This window comes from Urocitellus parryii, chromosome X, assembly GCF_045843805.1.
Source record: "Urocitellus parryii isolate mUroPar1 chromosome X, mUroPar1.hap1, whole genome shotgun sequence".
In the NCBI taxonomy this organism is placed as follows: domain Eukaryota; kingdom Metazoa; phylum Chordata; class Mammalia; order Rodentia; family Sciuridae; genus Urocitellus; species Urocitellus parryii.
This window is the reverse complement of record NC_135547.1, coordinates 30,336,092-30,360,399: the sequence shown is the minus strand read 5'-3', so window position 1 is coordinate 30,360,399 and position 24,308 is coordinate 30,336,092. Positions and strand designations below refer to the sequence as shown.

Below are 24,308 nucleotides of genomic sequence, written 5' to 3'. Positions count from 1 at the left end.
TATGGAAAATATTCACAGTAAATAGGCACTCTTCTATAGTGGGTCTCTCAACCAACATCTCACTGCCTTTCTGAGAAACTATTAGCACATACACATTTCTATTCCTCCTTTCTAACCCAAGAATAGTTAGAAAACAATGATAAATTTGTGGTTGGTAAAAGAAAAAGGAGGTAATTGGATGGCAGAATCATAATAAAAGTATTTGCCGTGATGTCTTGGGGACAGGTCTGTCACTCTGCCTAACTTCCAGGGCACCATTAACATTGTTTTTTTTATGTAAAATGGCTTTCCCTGAAGTTGTGCAATACAGTAGCCATTTTGCCTTCACTTGCCTCCCTCTTCTCTTCCCCATCACTAATTTATCATTTTTATAAGTATTCTTGGAGGGACTGGCTTTCAAGTTGAGTATAACAGAGTACCAAACTGTCAACAGTCCTGAAAACATAAGTAGAATTTCATACAAAGCGATCCCTGAGTTGGAGAGGGATTATGGTGTACTGAAATGAAAGCTCTCCAAAAATGACCTGTGGCTACCGCCATTGCCTATAGTTCTGTGTGAGGCGTCATGGAATACAAGGAGGGATTCATGATGCAGGAGAGAGATGCTCTCATGTGCCTACTCAAGCATTTTGAGAGTCTCTTGGGGGTGTTATGAGAGGGATCAGGCTAATAGTCTGGACCTCTCTAGAGATTCAAGATAAACCACGTTGCTCAGTTTCCACTACTTGGCCTCCAGGCCTTTTCTATGTGTAAGGCTCAGGCTCTGCCTACTTAGTCCAGGCCTTGTGCTTTGGTGGGATTCCCACCTTTCTTACAGCTGGGCACCAACTCCAGGTAACTGAATCATCATTCACAGAGACCAGGGAGGAGCATGCTCTGTGGCCTCATCTGTCTCATGTGTACTCATCTGTCCCTCTTGGGATCAAAGCCACATACTGACAGGCTGATGGCTGGGGTCATAGGGGCAGCCTGTGGCCACAGAACAAAGTAAATCTGATTAGGCCTCATAAGGTTCCAACCTATGACCATGACCATGGCCTCATTAGCACTGTGCTCTGACCAACTGATCGAATCAGCTAAAGACACCTAGCAGGACACCGTAGGCCTGTGAAAATGAGTTAAAGAGAGGAGGTATCAGACAAAATAGAAGACTTTCCCAGGAGGTAAAGACACACATCCTCATTCTGACTCACCTCCTCAGCTTCCTTCTGGGATGTCTTGGGGACATAGTGGCACCGGTTAGCGTAGAGTGGTTTCAGATCCTGGAAAGGGAAACAGCAAACCAAAGGGGTTTTGGCTTTGGAAAATAAAAAAAATCAGGAGCTCTGCTTGGTAATAAAAGATTTACAAACACACACACAAATACACACACACACACACACACACCATAGGAGGCAGTTGATTGTGTTAATTACTGAAATCTCCCATCTAGGGAGCCTGAGAATGTAAGGGTCAGACAAAAATGTTCTAATAACTGCTTGCTATAGGGGTACTTGGTAAATGAGAAATTAGGAAATTCATTGAGAAATGAGTTTCTTGAAATTTCCTCTCTGGTTTTCTGTTATTAGTCTTTGTCTTCTTGAAGGCAGTCCCCAGGGAACAAGATTCAAAACTCCAGGTTACTGCGACATTACACTCCCATACTGAGAGAGCACAGCTCCAACAATGAGGTCTCATTATCACCTGCAGATGGGTCTAGGGCTGGATGACTTGTACTACCTGCTGTCATTTCCACAGCTTTTTCAGAAGGAAGAGCTTAGGAAAGCAAGCCCCTGAAGGATGGGCAGCTACTGAGACTGCTGTAGATTTTAACTCAACTGAACTCTGAACCATTTTTCACTCACCTACACAGATTAAATAAAGCCAGTTAACTTCAAAAATACTGCTAAAGCTCAGAAAACTAACAAGGGGCTCAAGGACAGTTGATTTAACTGCTGGCCTGGCCAGCTTCCTGGTGTGGGAGCTCTCAGGTGTTGGGGGTAGGGAAGAACACACACATCCAGGGCTGTCTGGAATCCTGCAGCCTTGGGATGCTGTTCACCAACATCCCTGGGCAGTAGAGGGCTTCTGCCAAAGGCAGGTTAGGACAGGATAATAGTTTATGCAAACTGACCCTAGAGGTTTTGTCCAAGTGCCCAGGCAGAGGGAATTTATCTTTTGTCATTCTCCCTTCTGCCCCCACTTCTCTTGCCATTTCCAATCTGGTGGCTGCTTTTTCCCACACACATGATTTAGAATCTCCTATTCGAGGTACCCAAGTGCCTCCTGCCTCCTAGCCAGCAACCTCATGAAAGAGCTAGGGCTTTCCACTAGCTGATTCTAAATGAATATCCTGGCCATTCAATGCTCTGAAAGTACATTGCCCTAGCTCAGCCTGGAGTCAGGCTGGAAAGAAATAAGGGTTCTCATGTTCACAGCTGTTAGGGTTTATTTTCCATGTTTGGGCAATGGCAAAATCATTATGATTCTGCTGCAAAAGAGGCTTAATATACTGGTCATAACCTCCCTAACCTTCTGGTTTTGTGCATTCAGCCACCAAAGGCCTTAAATGAAAACAGGTATGCATGGCGACTACCCATTTGCTGACTCTGGCTGCTATTCTTTGAATTAAGGCCTCAGGAGAAAAGCAAGAAGAGGCAATTAGGAGGTGAGAAAAGGTCACTCAGCCAAGGCTTGCAAACTCTGTAACCTGCAGGTCTACCAACTTAGGCAGGAAAGCATGGAAAGGGAAATTGCTTTATGTTGAATGTCTACTCTATGCCAGAATCTTTTAGGGAATATTCACACTCATTGCTTACTTTCATCCTTGTGCTCACCCTGAAAGGAAGGTTACATTATATAAATTTGGAAGAGAAATAAACTGTGATACAGGAAAGTAAAGCAACTTTCCCAGAGAGTTAATGGCCATAGCAGGGAGATGGAAAAGGAAGGAAATATGAGACCAGAGAGAGAAGTCACAGGGGGATTGTGAGAAGGTATGCCTTGAGAGGATGTTCAGATTCACCCAAGCCAAAGGAATAGGGCAAGATGAGGCTAAACGGCTTCAATAACAGACACACTGACTCTAACCCACGTAAGCTGTGCTAGGGTCCAATGCCTTTCATTTAAGTTGGCTGAAATATTACCATAGATTAATAAAGACTCCTACCTCAAAACTCTTGGGTGTCAATAAGGACTCCCAGATGTCTTAGGGCAGGTGCAGTGTAAATAGAAACATTTTCTTATCTAGCCTTATCCAAAATCTCTGAATCAAATGCAACAGTACAATTCACTAACTGCAGGATGTACAGAGGGCCTAGACTCAGAGGCAAGTAGTTGATCATTACAGGAAACTCCCAATAGATAGAATTTGGATTTTTACCTATTGCCTTTCACTGAAGTCAACAGTCAAAAGCATTTAGGAGTATCAGGGAAATACAAATCAAAATGATAATGAGATACTGTTTCATACTCACTAGGACAGTTAGAATCCAAAAGTCAGATAATAATGAGAGTAGGCGAGGGTTTAGAGAATTTAAGAATCCTCATAGACTGCTGGTGAGAATGTCAAATATTGCAGCCACTTTGGAAATCAGTCTGGCATTTCCTGGAACTATTAAACATATAGCTATCATATTACCTAACAATTCCACTCCCAGGTGGAAAGGAAATCAAAACAAAATATATGCCAATGCAGAAACTTGTACATAAATGTTTATATTAGCATTAACACAAATGTTTATTGCAGCATCATCCACAATAGCAAAAAAGATGGAAACAACTCAAATATCCATCAGTTGGTGACTGAACAGATAAAATGTAGTACATCCATACAATGGAACATTATTAGGTCATAAAAAGACATGAAGCACTGATACTTGCTATAAGTTGGATGGACCCTGAAAACTACTAAGTGAAAGAAGTCAATCACAAAAGGCCACATATTATAGGATTCCATTAATATTGAAATGTGTAGAATACGGATGTATATACAGAAAAAGAAAGTGGATTGTTGGTTACTTGGGGACAGGGAGGAATGGGGGGATAAGGAGGAGACAGATAAAAAGCGTGTGGTTTCTTTTTTAGATAATAAAAATCCTTTTAAATTGACTGTAGTGATGATTACACATAACCATGGATATACTAAAAACCATTGAATTATACTCTTTAAATGGGTAAGTTACACAGGATATGAACTATCTCTCAATAGAGCTGTTTAAAAAAATTAGGAATGAAAGAAGGAGGGAAAAGAAGGAAGCCATTTTAACTCATGATGCCATCAAAATCTACTGCAGGCTTCCTAGCTTCTAGGCCTGTGTTGCCATGGAGACTGCCTCAGAGTGAATACTGCTTGTCAAATGGGGATAATAATGCCTGCCCTACATATCTCACAGGATTGCTGTGGGTCTCAAATGAGATAATAGATGTGAAGGCACATTGAGAAGCTAAATGCACTACACAAAACAAGGAATTAGTGTTATTAAGATGGCTTCTGTTGAATACAAAATAGCATGCACACTATGATTGACTGAAACCATGCTACAAAAATAGGTATATATATTCAGATGGTAAAATGCAAAAACAATAAGAATTACTACACTGTGGTGGTAGAATTATTGATGTTAAGAGTTACTGATGTGTCATTTGTCTTTTTAAGAGGAAAAATGAAAAAAAAGATGACTGTTCCTAGCTAAAATCTGAAGGGATGGGTCTGATAGAGGTGCTTGTATTATATTCCTGGCCCTGAAAGAAAATCAGGCTGAGGTTGTTTTCTCTCATCCCATATTTCCCTCCTTCTCAGAAATTATGTCCTGAGATGCCATTTCAGAGACTGCTTGGGTAGCAAGAAATATAAATTTCTTTAATCTTGACAAATGAGGGGCTGACTCTTCTGAGAGAAGGGTCCAAGAAGAAGTTGGAGTTGAAATAGTGATGTCTCAAATTGTCTTAACCCAGACCCAACCATACACATGACCCTCCCTCAGATGACCTGAACAATTATCCAGTCACTAAAAATGGAATTTTAAAAATTCTGATAGTATAATTTTTCTGATTCAATTGTTTTAGAAAACATAATTTTCAATAGTTCATGTGATATTTTCATTTTCAAAGTTGATTTAGTTGGGAAAAAAAAGAACTCTGAGTTTGTTGTGAGGGCTCAGTAAGTTGCTGTGGCTCACGCTTGGTTTTGGTCTGTGACATACTTTATGATTTCCTAAGGCTTAGGTCCTTTTGCCTTTTTGAGCTCCTTTCTCCATTAAATTATTTACAAATCATATTTTCCTTGTTATAAATGTGCTACATTTTATGACTGCATTGGTACAAAAACAAATATATGTAAAAAAAATATATATATATATATAATATATAATATATGTATAAATAAAGGTTCATCATTTTTCTTTTTATTTGAAATGAAATAATAATATTTTTGTGGGACTCTTAAAGTACTATGGGTCCAAAGCACTGTGCTTACTCTGCTTAATGGAGAAATTTTCCTTGTGCCAGAAATCTGTATACTGTAAAGCAGAAAGTACTGAAAGAGGGGCAAGGACTCTGATAGAAAGCTAAATGGGAATATCCTTAGAGCCAGACCTCTCCAGAGAAGAAGCATAGGTTTGGGACTCAGGAGTAAAATGGTTCTTACTCAAGGCAAAGCTTCTCCAGAGCAGGAAGCGTTTGGCACCTGAACTGTGGTACTGGGCTCTGGATGGAGGCTTTTGGCTCTGGGATTTCTCCAGATCCCCAATTACATCACCACTCTCTGACCACTGTTGTAGGAACATCAGAGTTCAAGTGCCTGAGAAAAGATGACTGTGTCCTCATCATCTGTTCTTGCTATTGCAAGGAAGACCATCCATGAAAACTTTCAATGCTTTCAGGAAGTTTTGTGGTTTCCCGCTTTCTCTCCCTATCCACAATACTAGTTTCCAAGCCATTCCTCCAACCCCAAGCCCCATGTGTCTTCCTTTCCAAATCATACATGTCAAAGGTCTAGATCTAGCCCTACTACTACTGGGCAGCCTTCCCTAAGAGAGTCCAAGATAAGCCATTGTGGCTTTCAGAGTTTATACCCCTGGCTAAGACTGATTCTCTAGAGGCTTATGTGTCCTTTGGTGTTCTCATCCTAATTGTCAGCTCTTGAGGAAAGAGACCCTGCCTTCTACGTCATGTGTACCCTTCAAAGCACTCAGCGCAGCACTCAATGTCCAGCATGCATTCAACGGAACCTTGCTGTACTGCACATTCACTTCAACACAGGGCTAATAATACTCACAATGTGTCTGGCAGCAAAGACCCCGTCAACTATGGCACAACAAAAAGCTGCAATCACACCAAAGCTGATAAACACGATAGAAGCCACCAGCTGCAAGGGGGGGAACAGAACAAAAGTATCTGTTAGCCTTCTACAGTTGCTGTTTCTGGTGATCCCCAAGAGACTGCCAGCCAAACACAACTCTAGCCTGCCACCCCATGGAGATGCTCTTTTTTGTCATGCAGGGTGAATGGGAGTGGGGCTAAGTGGGGAGAGAGAGAGAAGGGGCAACTGAAGCACTTTTTTTTTTTTTTTTTTTTTTTTTTTTTTACATTTTCAGGGAAAGCTAAGAAATTTACTCTCTGAGCACCAAATGGAGAGGAGGTTTGCTGGTATCAAGCATGCTGTCCTTGGAGGAATTTGACTTGTGAAGCCCTTCCATCCTCAGACTCAGAAAAATGTTGGACCACTGACATCATGTCTTCTAACCCTCTATTTTATTTATGTGGAAATGAAGGCACAGTGAGGCAAGTGGTGTGCCCATGGTCTCCACGTAGTCTATGGATAAGCCCGGTGTCTACCAATTCCTACTCCAGTGCTATCTGTACCCCCTCACACTGCTACTGGACAGCATAGTGAATCCTGATGAACACAAAGGTGATTCTGAGGTCCTGCACAGCTCTAAGTGCCCTTCTCCTTCACTGAAGAAAAACAACATTTAACTTACTAAAAATTAAATGTCAGGGACATTTTACAAAGGCTGAAGTCTCTGAAACTGAACAATTCTGTGTGTTATATATGGAAACGTTCAAATAAGAAAAAATGTTTGCTCAAACCAGACTGCCCTATTTATTCTCTTATGATGTTAGGTAACACAAATTTTCCTAATAACTGTGTTCTATTATAAAGGTAATACTATAACCCAATATGTCAGTACAGAGGTGTTTGAAGGTGTTTCCAGGGGCAGGTCTTTCCTACATGCTACCTAGGTCTACCATCTGCCTTTGTTGACTCTCAGAACTAGATAAAATCCTCATTTTTTCTTTCTTGAGGTTTTTGAGGGGAAACATGAGGAAATAGCATGGCATCAAGCTACTCTCCAAGGAGAAGGAAAAAAATCAAAGTCAAGGCCACCTTAGGGTTCTCCCTACTTCAACAGGCTAGGAGGAAATACTTATCTCCTTTGGGAGTTGTTCAGAAACCTCTCTCCATCAATCTCAATTCACAGCACTACAGAGAATTGGTAAATAATGGATGAACAATATCATGAAATTGGCATTATTAGCTATACTATGATCAGCTATACAATTAAAACTTGCCCATTATTTTGAATAATTTAAAACCAAAGTGCAAACACAACTGGATAGGGGAGAGTCCAGGTAAAATGGAAAAAAGAAAACTATCAGAACTCCCCCGAGGGTGATTCTCTATATTGCTAGGGGAAAACATATGGTTAGAGTTCTGTGTCCCTGGAGCCATTACATTATCGGATTAAACTTGCTGTTAAATAGACCCCATTATCAAAATTTCAATGCCACAGAGACTTGTGCAGGGGGAAGTCTCATCAGTCCAACCTCTGACCACTCACCAAGTTCTTTGACTTACAAGTCTATAAAACAGCAATATACTTTCAATTCACTCTGTACCTTCTTTTCTTGTTCTGGAGAAAGCTTTCTTACACTGAACCAGGGAAATACAACAGCTTGCACTTAGGGGTTAGTATTAGGGTATTAGGACATTAAACTTTCCAAGCTTCACCTTCTGTTATATACTCATCCTTCCTTTCCACCTTATGACATACTTTGAACTATGGGTAATGGAGATGTTTGGGTTGGCTTCACAATTTTAGTTTGTCTTTTTTTGTGCACCAAGTACACTAGTTTTCTTAATCAGAGTAATCTCCTAAAAGTCAGGAATCCTCTGTGAAAACTTTCCCAAAAGATTATGTGTCAGAAAGGAAGATGTGAGGGTCACTAATAATTCAGGACTGCAATGGCAGAAATCACAAAAGCAAAAGTATTTCAGGCAAGGATGACAGCCTGACTGGACAGGCTGGAGCACTCCTTTGAGAGTGAGGAGGAAAGCAAAGGACAGGATCCAGAATATTCTATCCCCATGGCTTAAGGAGACTACTAGCTAGGCCACTGAGGAAGCATTAGGCAAAATGAGAACAAGTCCCATACCACAGGCTCATTGTAAAACAAATTCCCTGGAGGCTTAGGAAAAAAGACAAAGTAGTAATTTCTTTTGTGGCCAAATTTGTGCCAACTTAAGAGATATGTTACTTATCCACATAAATGTTGAACCTTTTCAGAAGAATTCTATAGGGATGAAAACTTACCATCTGCCGCTTGTTCTCAACAAGGTTTGATCCGATGATTCCGAGGAATGATCCAAAGCCGAGCTGAAAAGCAACATGGTATACATAGTCTGTGGGAAGACAGCTTCACCACACAGTCATGCTGGCTCCTGGATATGATTCAGGATGATGGAAAAAAACTGGAGTGTAACTGCTAAAGCCACATGCAGTTACTTACACAAATAAAGCATGTGCAATAAAAGTATTTTCTCTCCTACCATTTGTCAATTTTCCCTTGTCACAATGAATCACACCTAAAAAGAACTTACGTGCCCCCAACTAAAAGTAAAGGTCAACTATAGCTTTTCAGAGCCTGCCTATTTCAATTTCAATATCCATTACCTAGCATGTGACTGGTGAGTCAGTACGAGACATATAATGATGAAAAGCACACATTACATTCTGATCTTTATCTGTTTTTGAAAAGGACCTTCCACTTTGATGCACGGGTTATAGTATAAAGGTTTGCAATAGCAATTTTTGATGCATCTGGCGTACTAATCAAACTCAGGAAGTACTTTAAAAATCAGCAAGCACCTTAACCCACACTAAAAAAATAAAAATAAAAAAGAATTTTTTTGAAAGCCTATATTTGTGGTTGACCTACTGCAATTTATGTTAGCACTTATTCACCTCTTCTTCCATCTCTGCTTCATTTATGGATAGAAAGCATTCATTAAAGGGTGAATAGAAATGGCAGTGTAAAACCCTGAAAAACAATTTCCCTGTCTAAGTGGCTTGGATTATGGCTCAGTGTAGCAGATCCCACTGCCCTCTCAGCTTTGCCATTAGTGGACTGAGTCTGCCAGTCTCAGCCAAAAATGATCACTAACCGATAGCTATTGATGAAGATGAAAATGGAAGAAGTAAAAAGTGGTGAGAATGGACCAATAAATCTTAACACAAGTTCAGCGATGTAGTTACATTTCTCTTTAGCCTCACTAATGGTCTGGGTTTCCATCTGCAGCTTTACCTTGGCTCACAGGAGCATCTATTTCAGTCTGAGGCCCTGAAGCCTTACACTGATGCCTGGAAACTTAATGAACCCAAGGGCTGGGCTTGGTGGGGTGCTGCAGGGGAACTAAGTGGTTGTCTCAGGACCCCAAGAACAAAAGAAAATGAAAGGCAAGAATGGATGCAAATTTCCAAGGACTCCTGTTGAGTCACTCAGTGAGCAATCATTTTTTTTTTTTCTTTTTGGTACTGCAGGATTGAATCCAGGAATACTCAACCAGTGAGCCACACACCCCAGGCCCTTTTTATTATTTATTATTATTTTTTATTTTGAGATAGGGCCTTGCTAAGTTGCTGAGGCTGGCATCCAACTTGTGATCCTCCAGCCTCAGCATCCTAAGCAAGCAATCACTCTTAGAAAATAGAAGCTGAAGGATATAAAGGCATTTTCCATGCCACCCAAGACTCTACTGAGAAGATTCTCATTCAGCACTTAATCTATGCCTGTCTCCCACCTAGTCTTGTTTCAAATACAATTAAAATGTGTTGCCATAAAGCATACTGATTAAAACCTGGATATGACATTAGCCTGGCTTGCAACCTGAGCTCTTCTACTTAGACCCGCGCAACCACTAGCAAACTGATTAACCTCTCTAAACCTGTTTCCTTATCTGTAAAATAGGAACCATAATAAGTGGCTGCCTCATAGGGACTGTGTGAGGATTAACCAAATGACATATTCAAAGAACTTTGCATAGTGCCTGGCATCACAGTAAATACCAAGTAAATATTATTTTGCTCTAGAGGTTATTATTACTATTTTTAAAGTCCTTTAATTTTTGAGCCACTCTAACCTGATATGAGCTGGAAAATCCTATCATTATTTGCTTTATTCCATGATAAGAGACTTTCCCTGTTCTATCTTATCTTCCCCTCCAATATGTTCCACAGCTTTTATTTTTTTAGAAGAAATTCCATGGATAGTCTGTGCTTGTGGCACTCTGGATCACTTGTGGAGATGGAAAGAAATTTGGATGCAGCTTCTTAAAGGAAAAATAATTCTTTTTCCCAAACAGTTCATCAGCTTCTACAGATATTCATAAAATGTCTCCTGAACCTCAAAAACAATCTTTTGCCTAAGAGAGGAAGCAAATAAACTGATTATTCCTGAAATTCAAATAACTCTCCAATGGCAGTGGCCAGAAGAAGTGGGCCCAGTCCTTGAGGAACTGACTAGAAAGAAAAGAGACTCCAGAACTGGAAATCCTCAGCCAGCCAGTCATTTCATCTAGTTCCCCCACCTCCTTTACATTCCATTCTATTCCACTCCAAACCATTCAGTCTTCTAACATTTACTGAGTACCTCTGTATCAAATGTGTAAGAAGGCATGATCCCTGTCTTTTAAGAGGGCACAGTCTTGTAAGGAACAGACAAACAATGGATTAAGGACCACTGGGGAGGTAAAAAGAAAGAGCTATAGGAACAGAGAAGAATTCTGTATTTTATCCCTGGCTCTGCTACTTATAAACTGTGTGACCTTGTGCCAGTCCCTTAACTACCCTGTGCTTTGGTTTCCTCATCTACAAAATGGGAATCATAATAGTATCTATCACACAGGGATTAACTAAGATAACATATGTAACATACTTGCATAAGTTAGGCTACTAAATAAATGGTAGCTCTAAGATTTCACAGAGAAGGAGACACTTTATATGGGTTCAAAGTATAGACAGAGTTCAGAAGGCAGAATTAATAACCTACTGAGTCATGTCTGGAAGAATTCACTTACCTGGAATGATAGGTTGAGGAAATCATCAATGTCACTAAAAAGACCTTACATTTAAAGCATTTTAAGTTAAAAAAGGACTTACCCTCTATTTTGGTCACAGGAATGTTATGGAGTTTGGCAGAGCTGGTATCATTCCCATTTGACAGATGAGAAAATGGAGGACTAGAGAACAGTGAGAACTTGTCTATTCTTAGAGCAAGTTAACATCAGGCCTAGGATTAGTCATCTGGTCCCTGACTAACATCCAATGTTCTTTTTTGCTACATCTTGCTGGATTTGTGACCAGTGTTAGTAGAATAGTGACCTCCAAGTAACAAGGGACTCTTTGTTGCCCCCTAGGGAAGAAGTTCTCTGAAAAGAAGGAGTGAGAAGTCTTATTTGAGGAAAAGTTGGAGAGCTGAAAATAAAGAACTGAGCAGGCATAGTTGTGCACACCTGTAACCCTAGCTACTCATAAGGCTGAGGCAGGAGGATTGCAAGTCTGAGGCTACTACCTTCAGCAACTTAGTGAGATGAGACCCTGTCTCAAAATATTTTTTAATAAGGACTCGGGATGTAGCTCAGTGGTAAAGTACTTGCCTAGCATGTGCAGGCCCCATGTTCCATCCCCAGTGCTGGAAAGAAGAAGGAGAAGGAGAAGATGAAGGGGAAGAACAACAACAACAACAACAAAACTGAATCTACAGAGTTTCCTGAAAATGGGCAGCTACTTCTAATAAAGTGCTTGCTCTCTTCAGACCTCAGAAAGGTAAGCTGTGTGGTCCCCCATCAAGAGCTTCATGGAATCATGTAATGTTCAGACCTTTGGACCTCCATCTTGATTCCCCACTACCTGAACAAATAATTAGTTTGCTTTGTTTTTGGCTGCCCTCCATATTTGGAAGAAAAAAAAAGATAAATCATTAGAAATCAAAGTCAGATTCAAGGGCTCTGTTTGGACTGCATCTCCTCACCTATGCCTATTCCCATCCACTGCCCCAGACACAGAGGGTTGAGGCTCAGAAGGATTAGTCATTTGGTAAATATTATTGGAAATCTACTCTGCAGCAAGCACTGTGTTTGATCTGTGATTTAGAAGTTAGGAGTTGGAAAGGGGTACAATACCCAGACCAATGAAATTCAGGCTTAAGGAGCTCCAACTATAGTTAGGTAAACCAGTACACAATCCCTTTCTGTAATCTTGAAATCCACAAAGCTCTTAAAACAAAAAGGGTTCTCTGGTAACTAACTTGGTAGCAAAGTCTGACCTTGAGCTAATATGAGATTATTTTATAATCTTTATCCCACTAAATGTAAAAATTCATAAGTTGTTATAGAAATGTGAAGACATTTGATTATGGTACTTGATACTCCTCAAAGCCTTGCTGGAGTGCTAGGTAATATATGGCACTTGCACTGTATAATTTTTCTAAAATAAAAAATAGTCTAAATTTGGAATCACACCTGGTTGAAGTGTTCAGATAAGAAATAATGGACTCATATAAATAAACCTAATAAAATATATCCCAACAGATGCCACAGAGCAACATATGAGTATTTTCCAGGAATCACAAGTAGGAGGAATCCATAGTAGAGAGTTTAAAGATGGTAGATACCACTGTGGACTCCAGTAACTGAGAAATGTTCCCGCTATGTCTGTAAGTTGGGACAGGACAGAACATTTAGATAGATAGCAGAGAGGACATTGGGGAAAATGTGAGCAACTGTACCAAGGCAGAAAGATCCAAATCTTGTTCATGGGACTATGACAATCTTGGCAAAAGAGAAGTAATGGGAGACTAGGCTGAGAGCATCTGTGGAAAGCTTCAAATGGAATGTGAAGGAGGCAAAAGATAGTCAATGAATTGTGCCATTATAAAACTCTTATCCAGAAAAATCAGGATTTAAGTCTCATTTTAAAATATACTTCCAATTAGGGATTTATATTTTAGAATAAACTTAGATTTTAGAAACATTTTCAATAAGAGATGGAAAAAGTTTCTGCCTAATTCACATTAAACCACAAAAACTAATATCCAGAGCTTCTTATATTTCCTGAGTATTCAAGTTAATTTAAAAAATTGGTATTGTCAAAAGAATCTTCACAAGTGAAGCTGAAGTCACATTGGCCTACAAGTTTCAGACTACTGGCTGTTTTGAATGATTCCTGTTGTCCCTGTCTCCTAATACTTCACTGTAACTCTGATGTGATTGTCAATCAACTGACCCCCACCTTCCAGGAAATGGAGCAGAAACACCTGTTTTTTCTCCTGAAAGAAAACAGGAAAGTAGGGACCTAATAGTACAACTGGAGAGAAGTTACCGAAATGAAAGCCTTTCCCTACTGCTCAGTGGCCCGACTTCATCTTGTGGGTTGCTTGGGAAACATATTTAGAAGCTTCATTCTCTTGGATCTGAGGTAAAAGGATTAGAGGGAAGGAGAGGCCTCTCTCACCTGCCGTTTTCTGCTAGAACCCAATCAAGGGTCTTCAATTTTTAGGCCTTCAAAGTAGAAAGCTCACCAGAACTCTTCTGGAATGAAATATGTCTTCAAAATATTCAAAAACTGTGAAAGCCTTAGTTAGCCAGTTTATCTTTGCCAATTTTAAAACCTTACTGTTCATCCTGTAAGGTTGTGTCTTTAAAAATGTGTTTATGTGTCTTAGAACAATGATACTACTTTCCAGCTCAGGTAGAGAAGCTAACACACTGTTATAATGTACCTCACCATACAGTGGCATCTGGTTGGCAAAATGAAAATGCCCCTGAATAGTCTGACATGACTTGACAATTATGTAAATTGAATTATATTTTAAATGCCAGAGATATCAATATTTAAATGAACTATATGCTGTATGGTAAGTTTCTTTTAATTTAATAATTTTTCCCTAATTTGTCTGTTTTGAAATTTTAAATTCTCATATATTGTTAACACATTTAACCAGACTCCAAAATAGCCTGGTTCGGAGTTACCTGACATTTTCAAAAAATTCTATACAATGGTAATTTATATTAAAAGTAACCAAATTGACAGTGCAGAATCTTAAAATGTCATATTATACTTCTGGTTTTCTTGCTAAGCACATTTTATTATGTTTTATTTCTCCATGTGGTTGCTGGTCCACCAAAATTAGACTCCCCTGGGGTGCTCATTAAAATGTAGATTTAACATGCATTGCTTTTTCAATCAAAGGTTAGCTTATGAAAAGCTCCTGAAATGCACGTTTGTAGGCCCCACCCAGAATCAGAATCTCTTGTGGGCGGGAGGAAAGATCTGTATTTTTGGAAGTTTCACCAGTTTCTTGGGTGGGAAAAAAAACCATGGGTTTTCGTAATAACTCCCTAATAATCAAAATATTCAATTAGTGAAAGCTCCTCATTCCCAGACGAATCTGAATTCTCAGGTGTTTACTGTTTTAGAGGTAGGAGTCCTGATTTGTATTTGTTATAACATGATCTGACTTATAAACTCAAATGGATTTTTTTATTTTTCAAGCTGTTATCTTCTCCCCTTCATTTTAGTTTCCTGTTAATTAAAACCCATTTTAAAGGAACAATCTACAGGAACTATGAGAGCAAAATTTTAAAGGTTAAACCTTGGGGACACACTGTCCAGTGGGATGGCTCTTGTATTAACACTTCCATGTTAACTTTTAGTGAAACCCACACCTACACAGACACTCGCCCCCACTGCTTCAACTTGCAATGCTAGCTGAACATCAGGTACTTGAATAACAACAATCACGTTCCCTCCTTCCTTTGTTAATATATTCCAACCTAGCCACCCACAGTCAGATATTCTACAGGGAAGGTTTATAGCCACTGTTCATGAATAGTAGTTTGTACTCTTAAATGACAGGGAAAATACCTTCCCCTCACCCACCGTGACTGTGAATCTTGGCTTGAGCATTTGCTCATCAGTCAGAAATATTTTACTAATGCAGCTACCTGAAACACACAAAGTCACACAGACCCTATAAATTGCTTTTCCAAGCCACCAAAATGCTCTCTTACCCCTCCTTTCCTCCCCCTCACTTTGCTTGTGTTTAAAAATAAAACCCAATTCTGCTGACGACTGCTTTTCTTGCTTCACCACAGGAAGTAGACTGGGTGAGTTCTCACATCATGTGTTTAACAGAGGGTACAGAACACCTGCCCTCTGCTGGGGCTGGGGGGTAGCCCTGCCTGCCCAAAAGCTTCAAAGGAACTTCCCCTGGCAGCCTTTAGCTGGAGGGAGATGCAGCTCACATCAGGCCCCACATCAGGCCCCAGCCTCACAAGGACTATTGAAGAGGCTGACTGTGGAATGGAATCGGTGACCTAGGCAACAGGCTCCAGGCTTGGTCAGTCACAGCACTGGCTTGTCAAAGGCATCATCTTTAATCCTTTCTCCACCCTTTGCTTCTCTCTCCACAGGGGGTGAAGTGGGGTGCAAAGAGATACGTGTGTGTGCCCACACGTGTGCATGAGGACAACTAACAACAACAACAACAAAATATATCTGACCTCTTTGTCTTCCTAAAATAAAAATAAACTGTCCTAAATTTCTTTCTTGTTCTCTAGCAATTACAATCAGGGAGCTATTTGATATTTAAAATATGATCCAACCTCCAGAGTTAGGTTTTTGGATTCAACAACAGTGTCCACAGAGCTGAATGAAGATTTTTTGTTTTTATATTTGAGACTGGGTCTTCCTACATTGCCCAGGCTGGCAAATGAAAATTTTTAAGTGCAATGAATTTGACTTTCTTCAAAGTGGATTGGATGTCCTTTGAAGGTGGGTAAAACAATCCACTGGAATATGGAAAGTAACCATTAGAACTCCTGTTTCCTATTTATTATTTGTCTAAAATAAGAAGAAAGAAATTAAGTGTTACTAATAGTCAATAAATGGACTGTCCTGGCACCGTCCATCCGTGTGAATGTCAGATGATCAGGTGAGCCATCCTTCTCGAAGAGGGCAAGTTCCAAGCAGCAAAGGTTGATGATGGGGTGATTTATGTATCCCAGATTAATATTATCTAGTTTTAGTTAAAGTAGTTCCAACAAGATGGACAAGAAGTTTGGAAAGACTGTTGAGAAATCACAAATTGAAGATGATCCTAATAATATAAGCACAAATGAGCAACAAGAAAATGGCAGAGTTGATACTTCTAACTCCCAGGGAGAGTTCTTTGTCAGCCACATTGTGAGGTCAATAAAAATCAGTGACCTAATAAGATTAGGGTTAATCATACCTGATAAGAAGTCAGTCAAAAACATCTACAATTATCTAGCAGGGTTATTTGAAATAAGGATTTATAGCCACTATCTTTACTGACAAACTTCACACTAAGCACATATTTATCCTGTGACATTTTAGTTAATGATTATATGAAGATATTAAAAATCATTTATTTCATTTTCATCTAAGTTTTGAATTTCCATGTTTGTATAACTTTAATGAACATGTACATACCTTATAAGTGAATAAACACACATACAACTCCTGCATCTTTTTCCTAATAGGAGTTCAGGGTCATTTTGAAGAATAGTGCTGTTGGTCATAGTGTGTCAAGTTGCCAAGGTCTTCAGATTTCAGGTAAGGTCAGATGACCTCTAATATATATAGGAAAGCAGATGTCCAGAGAAAGGATCTTAGCTAAAGGTTAACACTGCTAATTAGGAACATTTCCTAAACTAGAAAACAGAGGTCTTAAAAAGTAAGGTGATCTGCTCAGGATCACACTCATAGTTAGGGATGGCACTGGGATTCTTCCGAGTTTTAGTCAACAGCTTTTAACAGGGTTAGAGTTGCCTCTCTGTATACAGAAGGATATAAAGAGAAAATCTGAACAAACACTAGAAACTCAAACAGAATTGAAAACCATCAAAGTAGAGTAGGAATCTCTGTAGCCAGCAAGCTATGGAGATCTACCTATGCTTTCTATACTTACAATGACTCCTGGGTAATAACCTCCAACGGTCACATTCTGGGTCCTGGTGGTTGCAGCAAGGCCCACCGTGAGAATTAACACGGACACTATAAGCAAAGTCACCGTGACATAGATGGAGTTTCGTTTCCTCCGATTGAAGGCTCCTGAAAACATACAGAGAAACTGAAATTGCTCATTTCAACCAGGAAAAGGAGTGACTTAAAGAAAAAAATTTACTAGTTTTTTTCCTACTCCTACTGGTAACTGGGGTTATCTCTGGGGAGTGGGATTATGGGGAAGAGATGGAGCTTTCATTTTTGTGGTCATTGGGTGCCACTTTATAATAAAAAAATACATTTCCAGTTTGAAAATAAACAACAGAAGAAAATTCACCAGTTACATAAAAACAAAACAAATTTTGTACTTTTGGCATTCTATAAAAGATGTGTCATACCCACTTAGCAGAGTGTTTTTTTAGGCCAAATTATAAGGCATATGATGAATGAGAAGTGTTTGTGTGGAGATATTAAATGAAAACATTTTAAAGCCAATATGAAACTAAGGAGGGTTTTTTTTCATAAGCTAGAGATATGAAATTTCATTTTCAGTGTAAATATCAGAACCAAGCCAGGTACTGGGATTCTTTTTCATTTATTTCTGACATTTGCCACCTCATGTATAAACTTTAAAATGGTGTGTTGGCAAGATTTGTCACATAACAAATGTGTGTAATAAAGTAAGTGTTTGGAGGCTATTAGTCCACAAAGATATCTATCGGGGGAGGTAGATGGGAAGGATTATAACTTATACACATTTAGGCTTATGTGAGGATGACATAAATATAAATGATGAGAAACCCATTCTTAGTCAGGGCTTATCAGACCAATATTTTTTTTTCAAGAACAGGCTTATTAAGTCAGATAGAAAAATGGTATCTAGGCTCAATTTTCAATTTAATTTTTTAAAGGAACCAAGCATTGCTTCACACTTTGCAGGCATTTCTCTGGCATGGGAAGGAGGTCCTCAACAGCAATTGCCAGGGGGAAGTTCTATATAGGAGTTGGGGGTGGCTGTAATAATCAAATGGGAATGCTAAATGCTATGAGAGTCTGGTTATCTAATGGAAGCATGGAAGGCAGGGAGAAAGAAGCAGTGGTGAGCCTTATGACGGGGTTGCCTACTCCAGGTGGCTTAACTGTCATTTGAAGCCTGAAAGAAATCCCTTGGGACAGCTCCTAAGACCTGGTCATTCTGGGAAGCCTCACTGCAGCCTCAAAAAGCAGTGATAGAGAGATGCTGCCTAGACTGCACCATAAGGAGGGAGGAGAGAGAAAAGGGGGAAGGGGAAAGAAAAATCAGGAGGACCTTGGTGGTGAAATCGGGGGAGGGTGCCGTGTTGGGCCTTGCAGCCTCCTGCACACATCCTCCCACTGCCGCCCCCAGTATGGAAGAAAAGCCTCAGTAGTGCCACCCTGGGTTAGCCCCACCATCTATCTTGTCTTCCCTGTGCAAGCCACCGGAGGTGGGAGGGGCTGGCAGTCTCCCCTGACGTCAGCCTCAAAATTGAGGGATGTGACTCATCAGGGTCATTTTTGATATGGTACTGTGCTTTGACCATTTTACATCAAAATTTAGAAGTGGTTTGAGCCTTTATAAGCACCCATATAGTAATGTGCCAATCACACCCTGGGAAGAGAGGTTACAGTTGGGAAATGTGGTTCCTCTCCAGTGAGACCTGAATCCAGGAAAAACATAAAGGCCTAGAGACACCTGTAACATCAGGGGCTTTTGTGTGAGATGGCTATTAGGGATGTAAATAGCAAACTGATGAGCAGTAAGCATGATGAGCAAAGTAAGCCATTCAGACAGCCTGGTGCTGGGAAGAGAATAGAAGAGGGGCGGGGTGGGTGGGATGAATAGGATTTATTTCTTCTGTTTATCTGAAGATTAGTTATCCTTCCTCTCTAAAGCAAGGCCACTAAGTCTATTTGATGATAGATAACTTAGTGAGTCTGTAAGTTGGTTCTAGGGAAGGACTGTAATGTAAACTTAGCAACCCCACCTCCCATTCTTGTAAGCCTTCCTTTCTCCTTTGTCTCCCCCACAGGATCTCTAGCCCTCCCCTGCCTCAAATTGGCAAAAGAGAGTAAGGGAACATCTGGATAGATACAAGGTATCTTACACGGAAAACATGTAACCTTACAGATAAACTGGAGGAGTATCTGTGTATGCATGGTCTTGCTAATTTGTTTGTTTCACCAGCCTGTTCCTTCTCCACCAACTGACCTTTAATTTTCACAGCTCCTGGGTCTTCTTTGCAAATATCACTCTAACTCTTAAAAGCACAGGAGCCAGGTCAGAAAAGTGACTCAGCAAACCACATGGTGTCATTCGAAAATCTATTTCCCCCCTCTGCTTTAGAATTGAAAATTCAGTCAGTTGAGAAACCCAAACATCCTATAACCCCACAGGGTTCTTACCTCCAGATAGGATTTGCTTTGGATAAAATTGCTAAGAAAATGCTCCCCTCGTTATGTTGAATTGTCTGTTCTTGACCCCTCCCCACTCCCCCATCAACCCTTATTTTACACTATAAGGACCACAGTCGTGTAAAATTAAATTTTTTCTAGTTGCACTGGGGGAGTTGACTATTTGGTGAAGCTCCTGGGTGAATCTTTTCAAAATGAAGAATCACCCCTCAATTAAACTTCAGTGTCAATTTGACTTAATACAATCGACATCTACTTAGAGCAAGACATATGGATAGTATGTTCTATGAAGATGTGGCCAGGGATCCTAAAAGGTGGCTTATTATGTTTGCTTAAAACATTTTCCTGGTGATTGTTTAATTTTAGAAGGAAAAGAATCTTATTCTAATTAAGGTACAATTTGGGGTTTACCTTCAATTTTTTCTGTGAACATAGCATTGTTTTGTTCCTGTTTTGCTTATTAAACCAGCACATCATAAACTAAGACACTATGAGCTAATTAAAAACAGCAGCAGGTACTTGAAAACAGTGCCTATCACAGTGTTTAGTATCTAGTGAGCAGTCGGTACTTGTTGAATAAACAAGGGGCAACATCTCAAAATTATCTCCCTTCTAATTAAAAAGGCTTGGGAAGAATTGTGTAAATAAATATTGGTTAGGTTCATAGAACTGATTTTTTAAAAATAGGGTACAACTGAGGGCTCCCCAGAACTGAAGGCCTTCTGGACATCTGTGTCACAATACCAGTATCTCCCACTAATCCATCCCTTTGGTGCCCAGTATATTTATGCTTAAACAACAACTGCTAAAACCAACAGCAGCCAGAGTCTGAAATCTCCTCACTGGCATTGCCTCCCCCCACCCAGCAGCCTCCCTGCAGAACTACTGCAGCCCTCCCTCTCTGCAATGCCCCACCTCCATCCCAGAATCCCAAGGACCAGGATGCTCAGCTCTAGAGGCACCCAATTATTTGCTATCTCCACTCTTCCAAATACAGCCAGCTTCTCCCTCCTCTGGGTTTTCCTCCTGATCAGAGCCCCCACCTGCATTGCGGTCTTTGAATCTGAGTCCCTCCCTTCATTTGAAACCTGCTCAAAATTCACCTCCTCCAAGTTTTTCTTGATCAAGCTCTTTCCTCTCCATTCACTCATTATTTCCTGTCCCTAAATTCCTGGAGACCATACTCAGTAAGTATTTTAACTGGAACTGCTACAATTACAATTGTAACTGTGGGTCTGGTCCACAACCCACCAGTTCCAGGACTATGTTTCTGACATGAGACAAGGTGTGGGCTGCTTAAAGCACAGGATGTTGTCTCTGTCCACTTGTGTTTTACCTTGTACATGTTCTTGATTACCCGCTCCCAAGAAAGTAGATAAGGTGTGTAATCTTTATTGGAGTGCAGAAAAAATGGAGGCTCAGTATCCTGTCCTGTATGCTGTGCTATTGACGATAGGCTAATTCTCAGGGTTGATCTTTTGAAACGAACCCATTAGGATTTGCTTACCTGAATCTGCTTTGCCACACAGATCATGGATGGATCCCAGGAAGTCCCCCGCTTTGAGAGTCGGTGCAAACAGGTGGCTGCCCACACAAGAGCTTCAAAGCTCTGCCAGCCTCCCAAACATATCTTTAAAAGTGCTGAAATCCACCACCTCTACCCTCTTAGTCAATTCTTTAAAAGGAAACAGCCAAGGCCTCCCGGTGAATTATAAATGTGTTATTTGGGAAGGAAGGAATGCCCTGCTGTAATAGAGATGCCTTAGCGCCTGGGGGCAGTGTTGCCAAAATGGAGAAGGGGGTTTCTAGAAGGGGATGGAGGGGCGCAGGAGTCAAATTACCGGCTTTATAATTTTCAAGCGCATGCTCCGCTCTGAGTCTTGCTCATCCCCAGGCAGCCAGCAAACATAGAGTGCAGGCACCTTGATGCAGTGTGTGTCTGTGTGTTTAAATTTTTATTGTTTTGGCTGAGGTTGTGTCTTGACTGTAAAGGGACTCCCCTCAGAAATGCTGCCCATAGAGGCTGAAACACTAACCCACCCACTCACTCCCGCTCCCCTCCTGCAAGGGAAGTGTGGCATTGCCAGAGCTAAGTGGGAGTAGCTCCTAAGTAGCCTAGACGCTGATTCAGGCCTGGACTGTGCAGGACCAGTGCCAGGGGACTCCGGGGAGACTCCCATGTTCAAAACTGTTGGAAACCCAGGGTTACCACTCAGCTCAGGAATTTGCTCATGCCGTACGTCTGCAGACTTTAGAAAGCGGAATGCGTGGCACCGGTTCCACGTCCGTATGAAATCTATTCTTTTCCCACAGTGTTGAGAATGGGCAAAGCTCACTTAAGCTTCTTGTTGTGCAGACCTTCTGAGAAACACAACACGGGCTGGGGGCCCTTGGGAGTCCAAGAAAGAACTTTCTTAGTCTTCTTCCCCCAACCCACAGTGCAGTGTGTTAAGTAGCAACCCTTTATGCCTTGATCTTCCAATATGCCCACTGAGTCAGATGCGCCAGGGCGATGAGGCTTGATTTGCAGGTGGTTGCCGGCTGCGGGAATGGTCGCTGAGGAATCCTTGCCCTCCTCCACCCAACCCTCCCTGGAGCAACAGCTTGGCGTCGGGGAACCAGGGCTGTGCTGGCGCCACAGCTGGCCAAGGTAAGGAGTACATTCTGTGTGCGTGCGTGTGCGTGTGTGTGTGCGTGCATGTTGGAGAAACAGCAAGAGAACCCTGGGGTTAAGGCGGGGGCTGGGGAGTCTGGTACTGCTGGGCTCTAGATGCGACTCTGGTCTCGTTTGTGCCCCGTTGCAAAACAACTACGTCCTAAAAAATGAAAAGAGCAAATTCTTATGCTGAATATGCAAAACCATTGAAAATATGGATCTTTCTCCCATCCCGTAGATAACAGTTTCTGGGGACCCTTCTGTGAACGAATTTTGTTGAGATGGTGTCATTTGCAGGCAGTAGGGAGCTCGCATAAGAGATTCAATCTTCTCCCCGCCCCCTCCCCTTGAGATGTTCCAGCAAATTCATCGTAGAAAACCTGAGCAGAGTGAATGTCAGGAATCCGGGTCGGAGGGATTTTGCAGGGTATAAAGTAAGTTGGAAAGAGCGAATTCGATTTGGTTGAAGTGTATCCGCGGCGAATTTTAAGATTAGGTGGGATCAGGGTTTGACAATCCCCTCCTGCTCTCCTGGGCTCCAAATTAATTTCTCTGCCCAGTGAAATCATAGGGCTTGGGAAGGTGTCTAACAGTTGAGGGGGCTGGGTTTGTTTTTGTTGTTGTTGTTTGTTTGTAACTACCAAATAACAGCTTTGAGGACAGCCAAGTTGGTGCCCAAAGGTAGCGGTTCCCCAGTTTCCAGGAGAAAAGGTGTTGAAAGGGGCCCCTCCCCCTCCAACCACCGTGAGAGGAAAAGCGCGACTTCAGAAGATGCGCGGGCTCGCGCTTGGTCTTCTTTCTCGCACTCTCACTTGTCCACCCCCCCCTCCCGTGTTTTTCACACTCACGCACATTCCGTGCATTTGGAACAGAATAGGAATCAAATTCAAGGAATGTTGATCCTGCGCTGCAGACGGCAGGGCTGGGCTGTCTTGAGTGATTCCTTAGGAATTCCCCTCCCGCCAGTCCCCCCCTCCTCCTCCCCCCGCCCATCCCCCAGGGTTGCGCAAACCCCCATTAGAGAGGTGCAAATCAGCACCCCCCCCATCATCTCTGCAGCTCTGAATTTTAAGGCAGCTTCAAGAGAGTTGGGAGGGGGCGAGGATCCTGCTTCTTCTAATTATCCTTAGTCGTGAGCTCTTAGAAGTGACGAGGACTTTGCAAAGAGGGAGCGTCGAATGGAAAGCGAAGGCGCAGGTTGAAGGGAAGTGTTTTGATCCCCAGACAGCTGGGATATACCACTGGCTGCAAGTCTGTAGACACACGCACACAAACACGCACACACCCGCACTCCTGGGCAGGGATACTCCGCCGCAAGCTTGGCGCTCCAATCTCCACGCGTCGCCCCCCGCCACAACCGGGCCGCTTCCCTGGGGTTCTGGTCCGCCACCCTGACTCTGGGGCTTGTGGACCCCCCTAGTCCCGCTTCCCGCTTTCTGGCTCTCAGGGCGACTAGGGCGCTAGGAGTCCAGAGGGCAGCGCACTCACCCCTTACTGCCGCCGCCCGGAGATAGGGAGGCTAGACTTACCCATGGAATCAGGCAGGGACATTTCGCTGGACCGCTGCTGAGTCAGGGACTGATGCATGGTGAAAGCTGCCCGGTTGCCCCAGTGCCCGAAGCTGCTTCAAGCGCCCCCAGCTCAGGGCGCCCCGCAGAGCATCCTACTCCGCGGCTGCCTCTGCTGGTCCCTCGGAGAGCTGAGAGAGACTGCCTCTGGTTGAGAGCTGCAGCCCAAGTGCCGCCTCCCCCCTCCCTTCCCCTCTTCTCCCTCCCTCCTCTTCTGCCTCCCTCTGCTCTGGGAGGCAGCAGCATTGGCGGTCCGTGCAGCGGCGTGCGCTTGCGCAAGACCCCCCCTCCCTCCCCCTCGGCCTCCCCATCCTAGTTATCCACCTCCCAGCCTCCCAAGCCAGACAGGGAGCCGTTTTAGCC

The 24,308-nt window shown here is 42.0% G+C and overlaps 1 protein-coding gene across 2 annotated transcripts in view; it reads right to left on the bottom strand.

The window, feature by feature from the left end:
* The window catches only part of Tmem255a (transmembrane protein 255A), a 59,190-nt gene extending 35,152 nt beyond the window's left edge, over positions 1–24,038 (bottom strand). For both annotated transcript variants that reach the window (XM_026379565.2, XM_026379566.2), the window contains exons 1-5: positions 23,907–24,038; positions 17,254–17,396; positions 8,577–8,639; positions 6,257–6,346; positions 1,194–1,262 (exon numbers count right to left, since the gene is read on the bottom strand). In XM_026379565.2, the coding sequence (XP_026235350.1) occupies positions 1,194–1,262; positions 6,257–6,346; positions 8,577–8,639; positions 17,254–17,396; positions 23,907–23,964 (423 nt within the window). In that variant the 5' untranslated portion in view covers positions 23,965–24,038. The remainder of the gene's footprint in view (positions 1–1,193; positions 1,263–6,256; positions 6,347–8,576; positions 8,640–17,253; positions 17,397–23,906) is intronic.
* Positions 24,039–24,308: the final 270 nt, after the last annotated feature.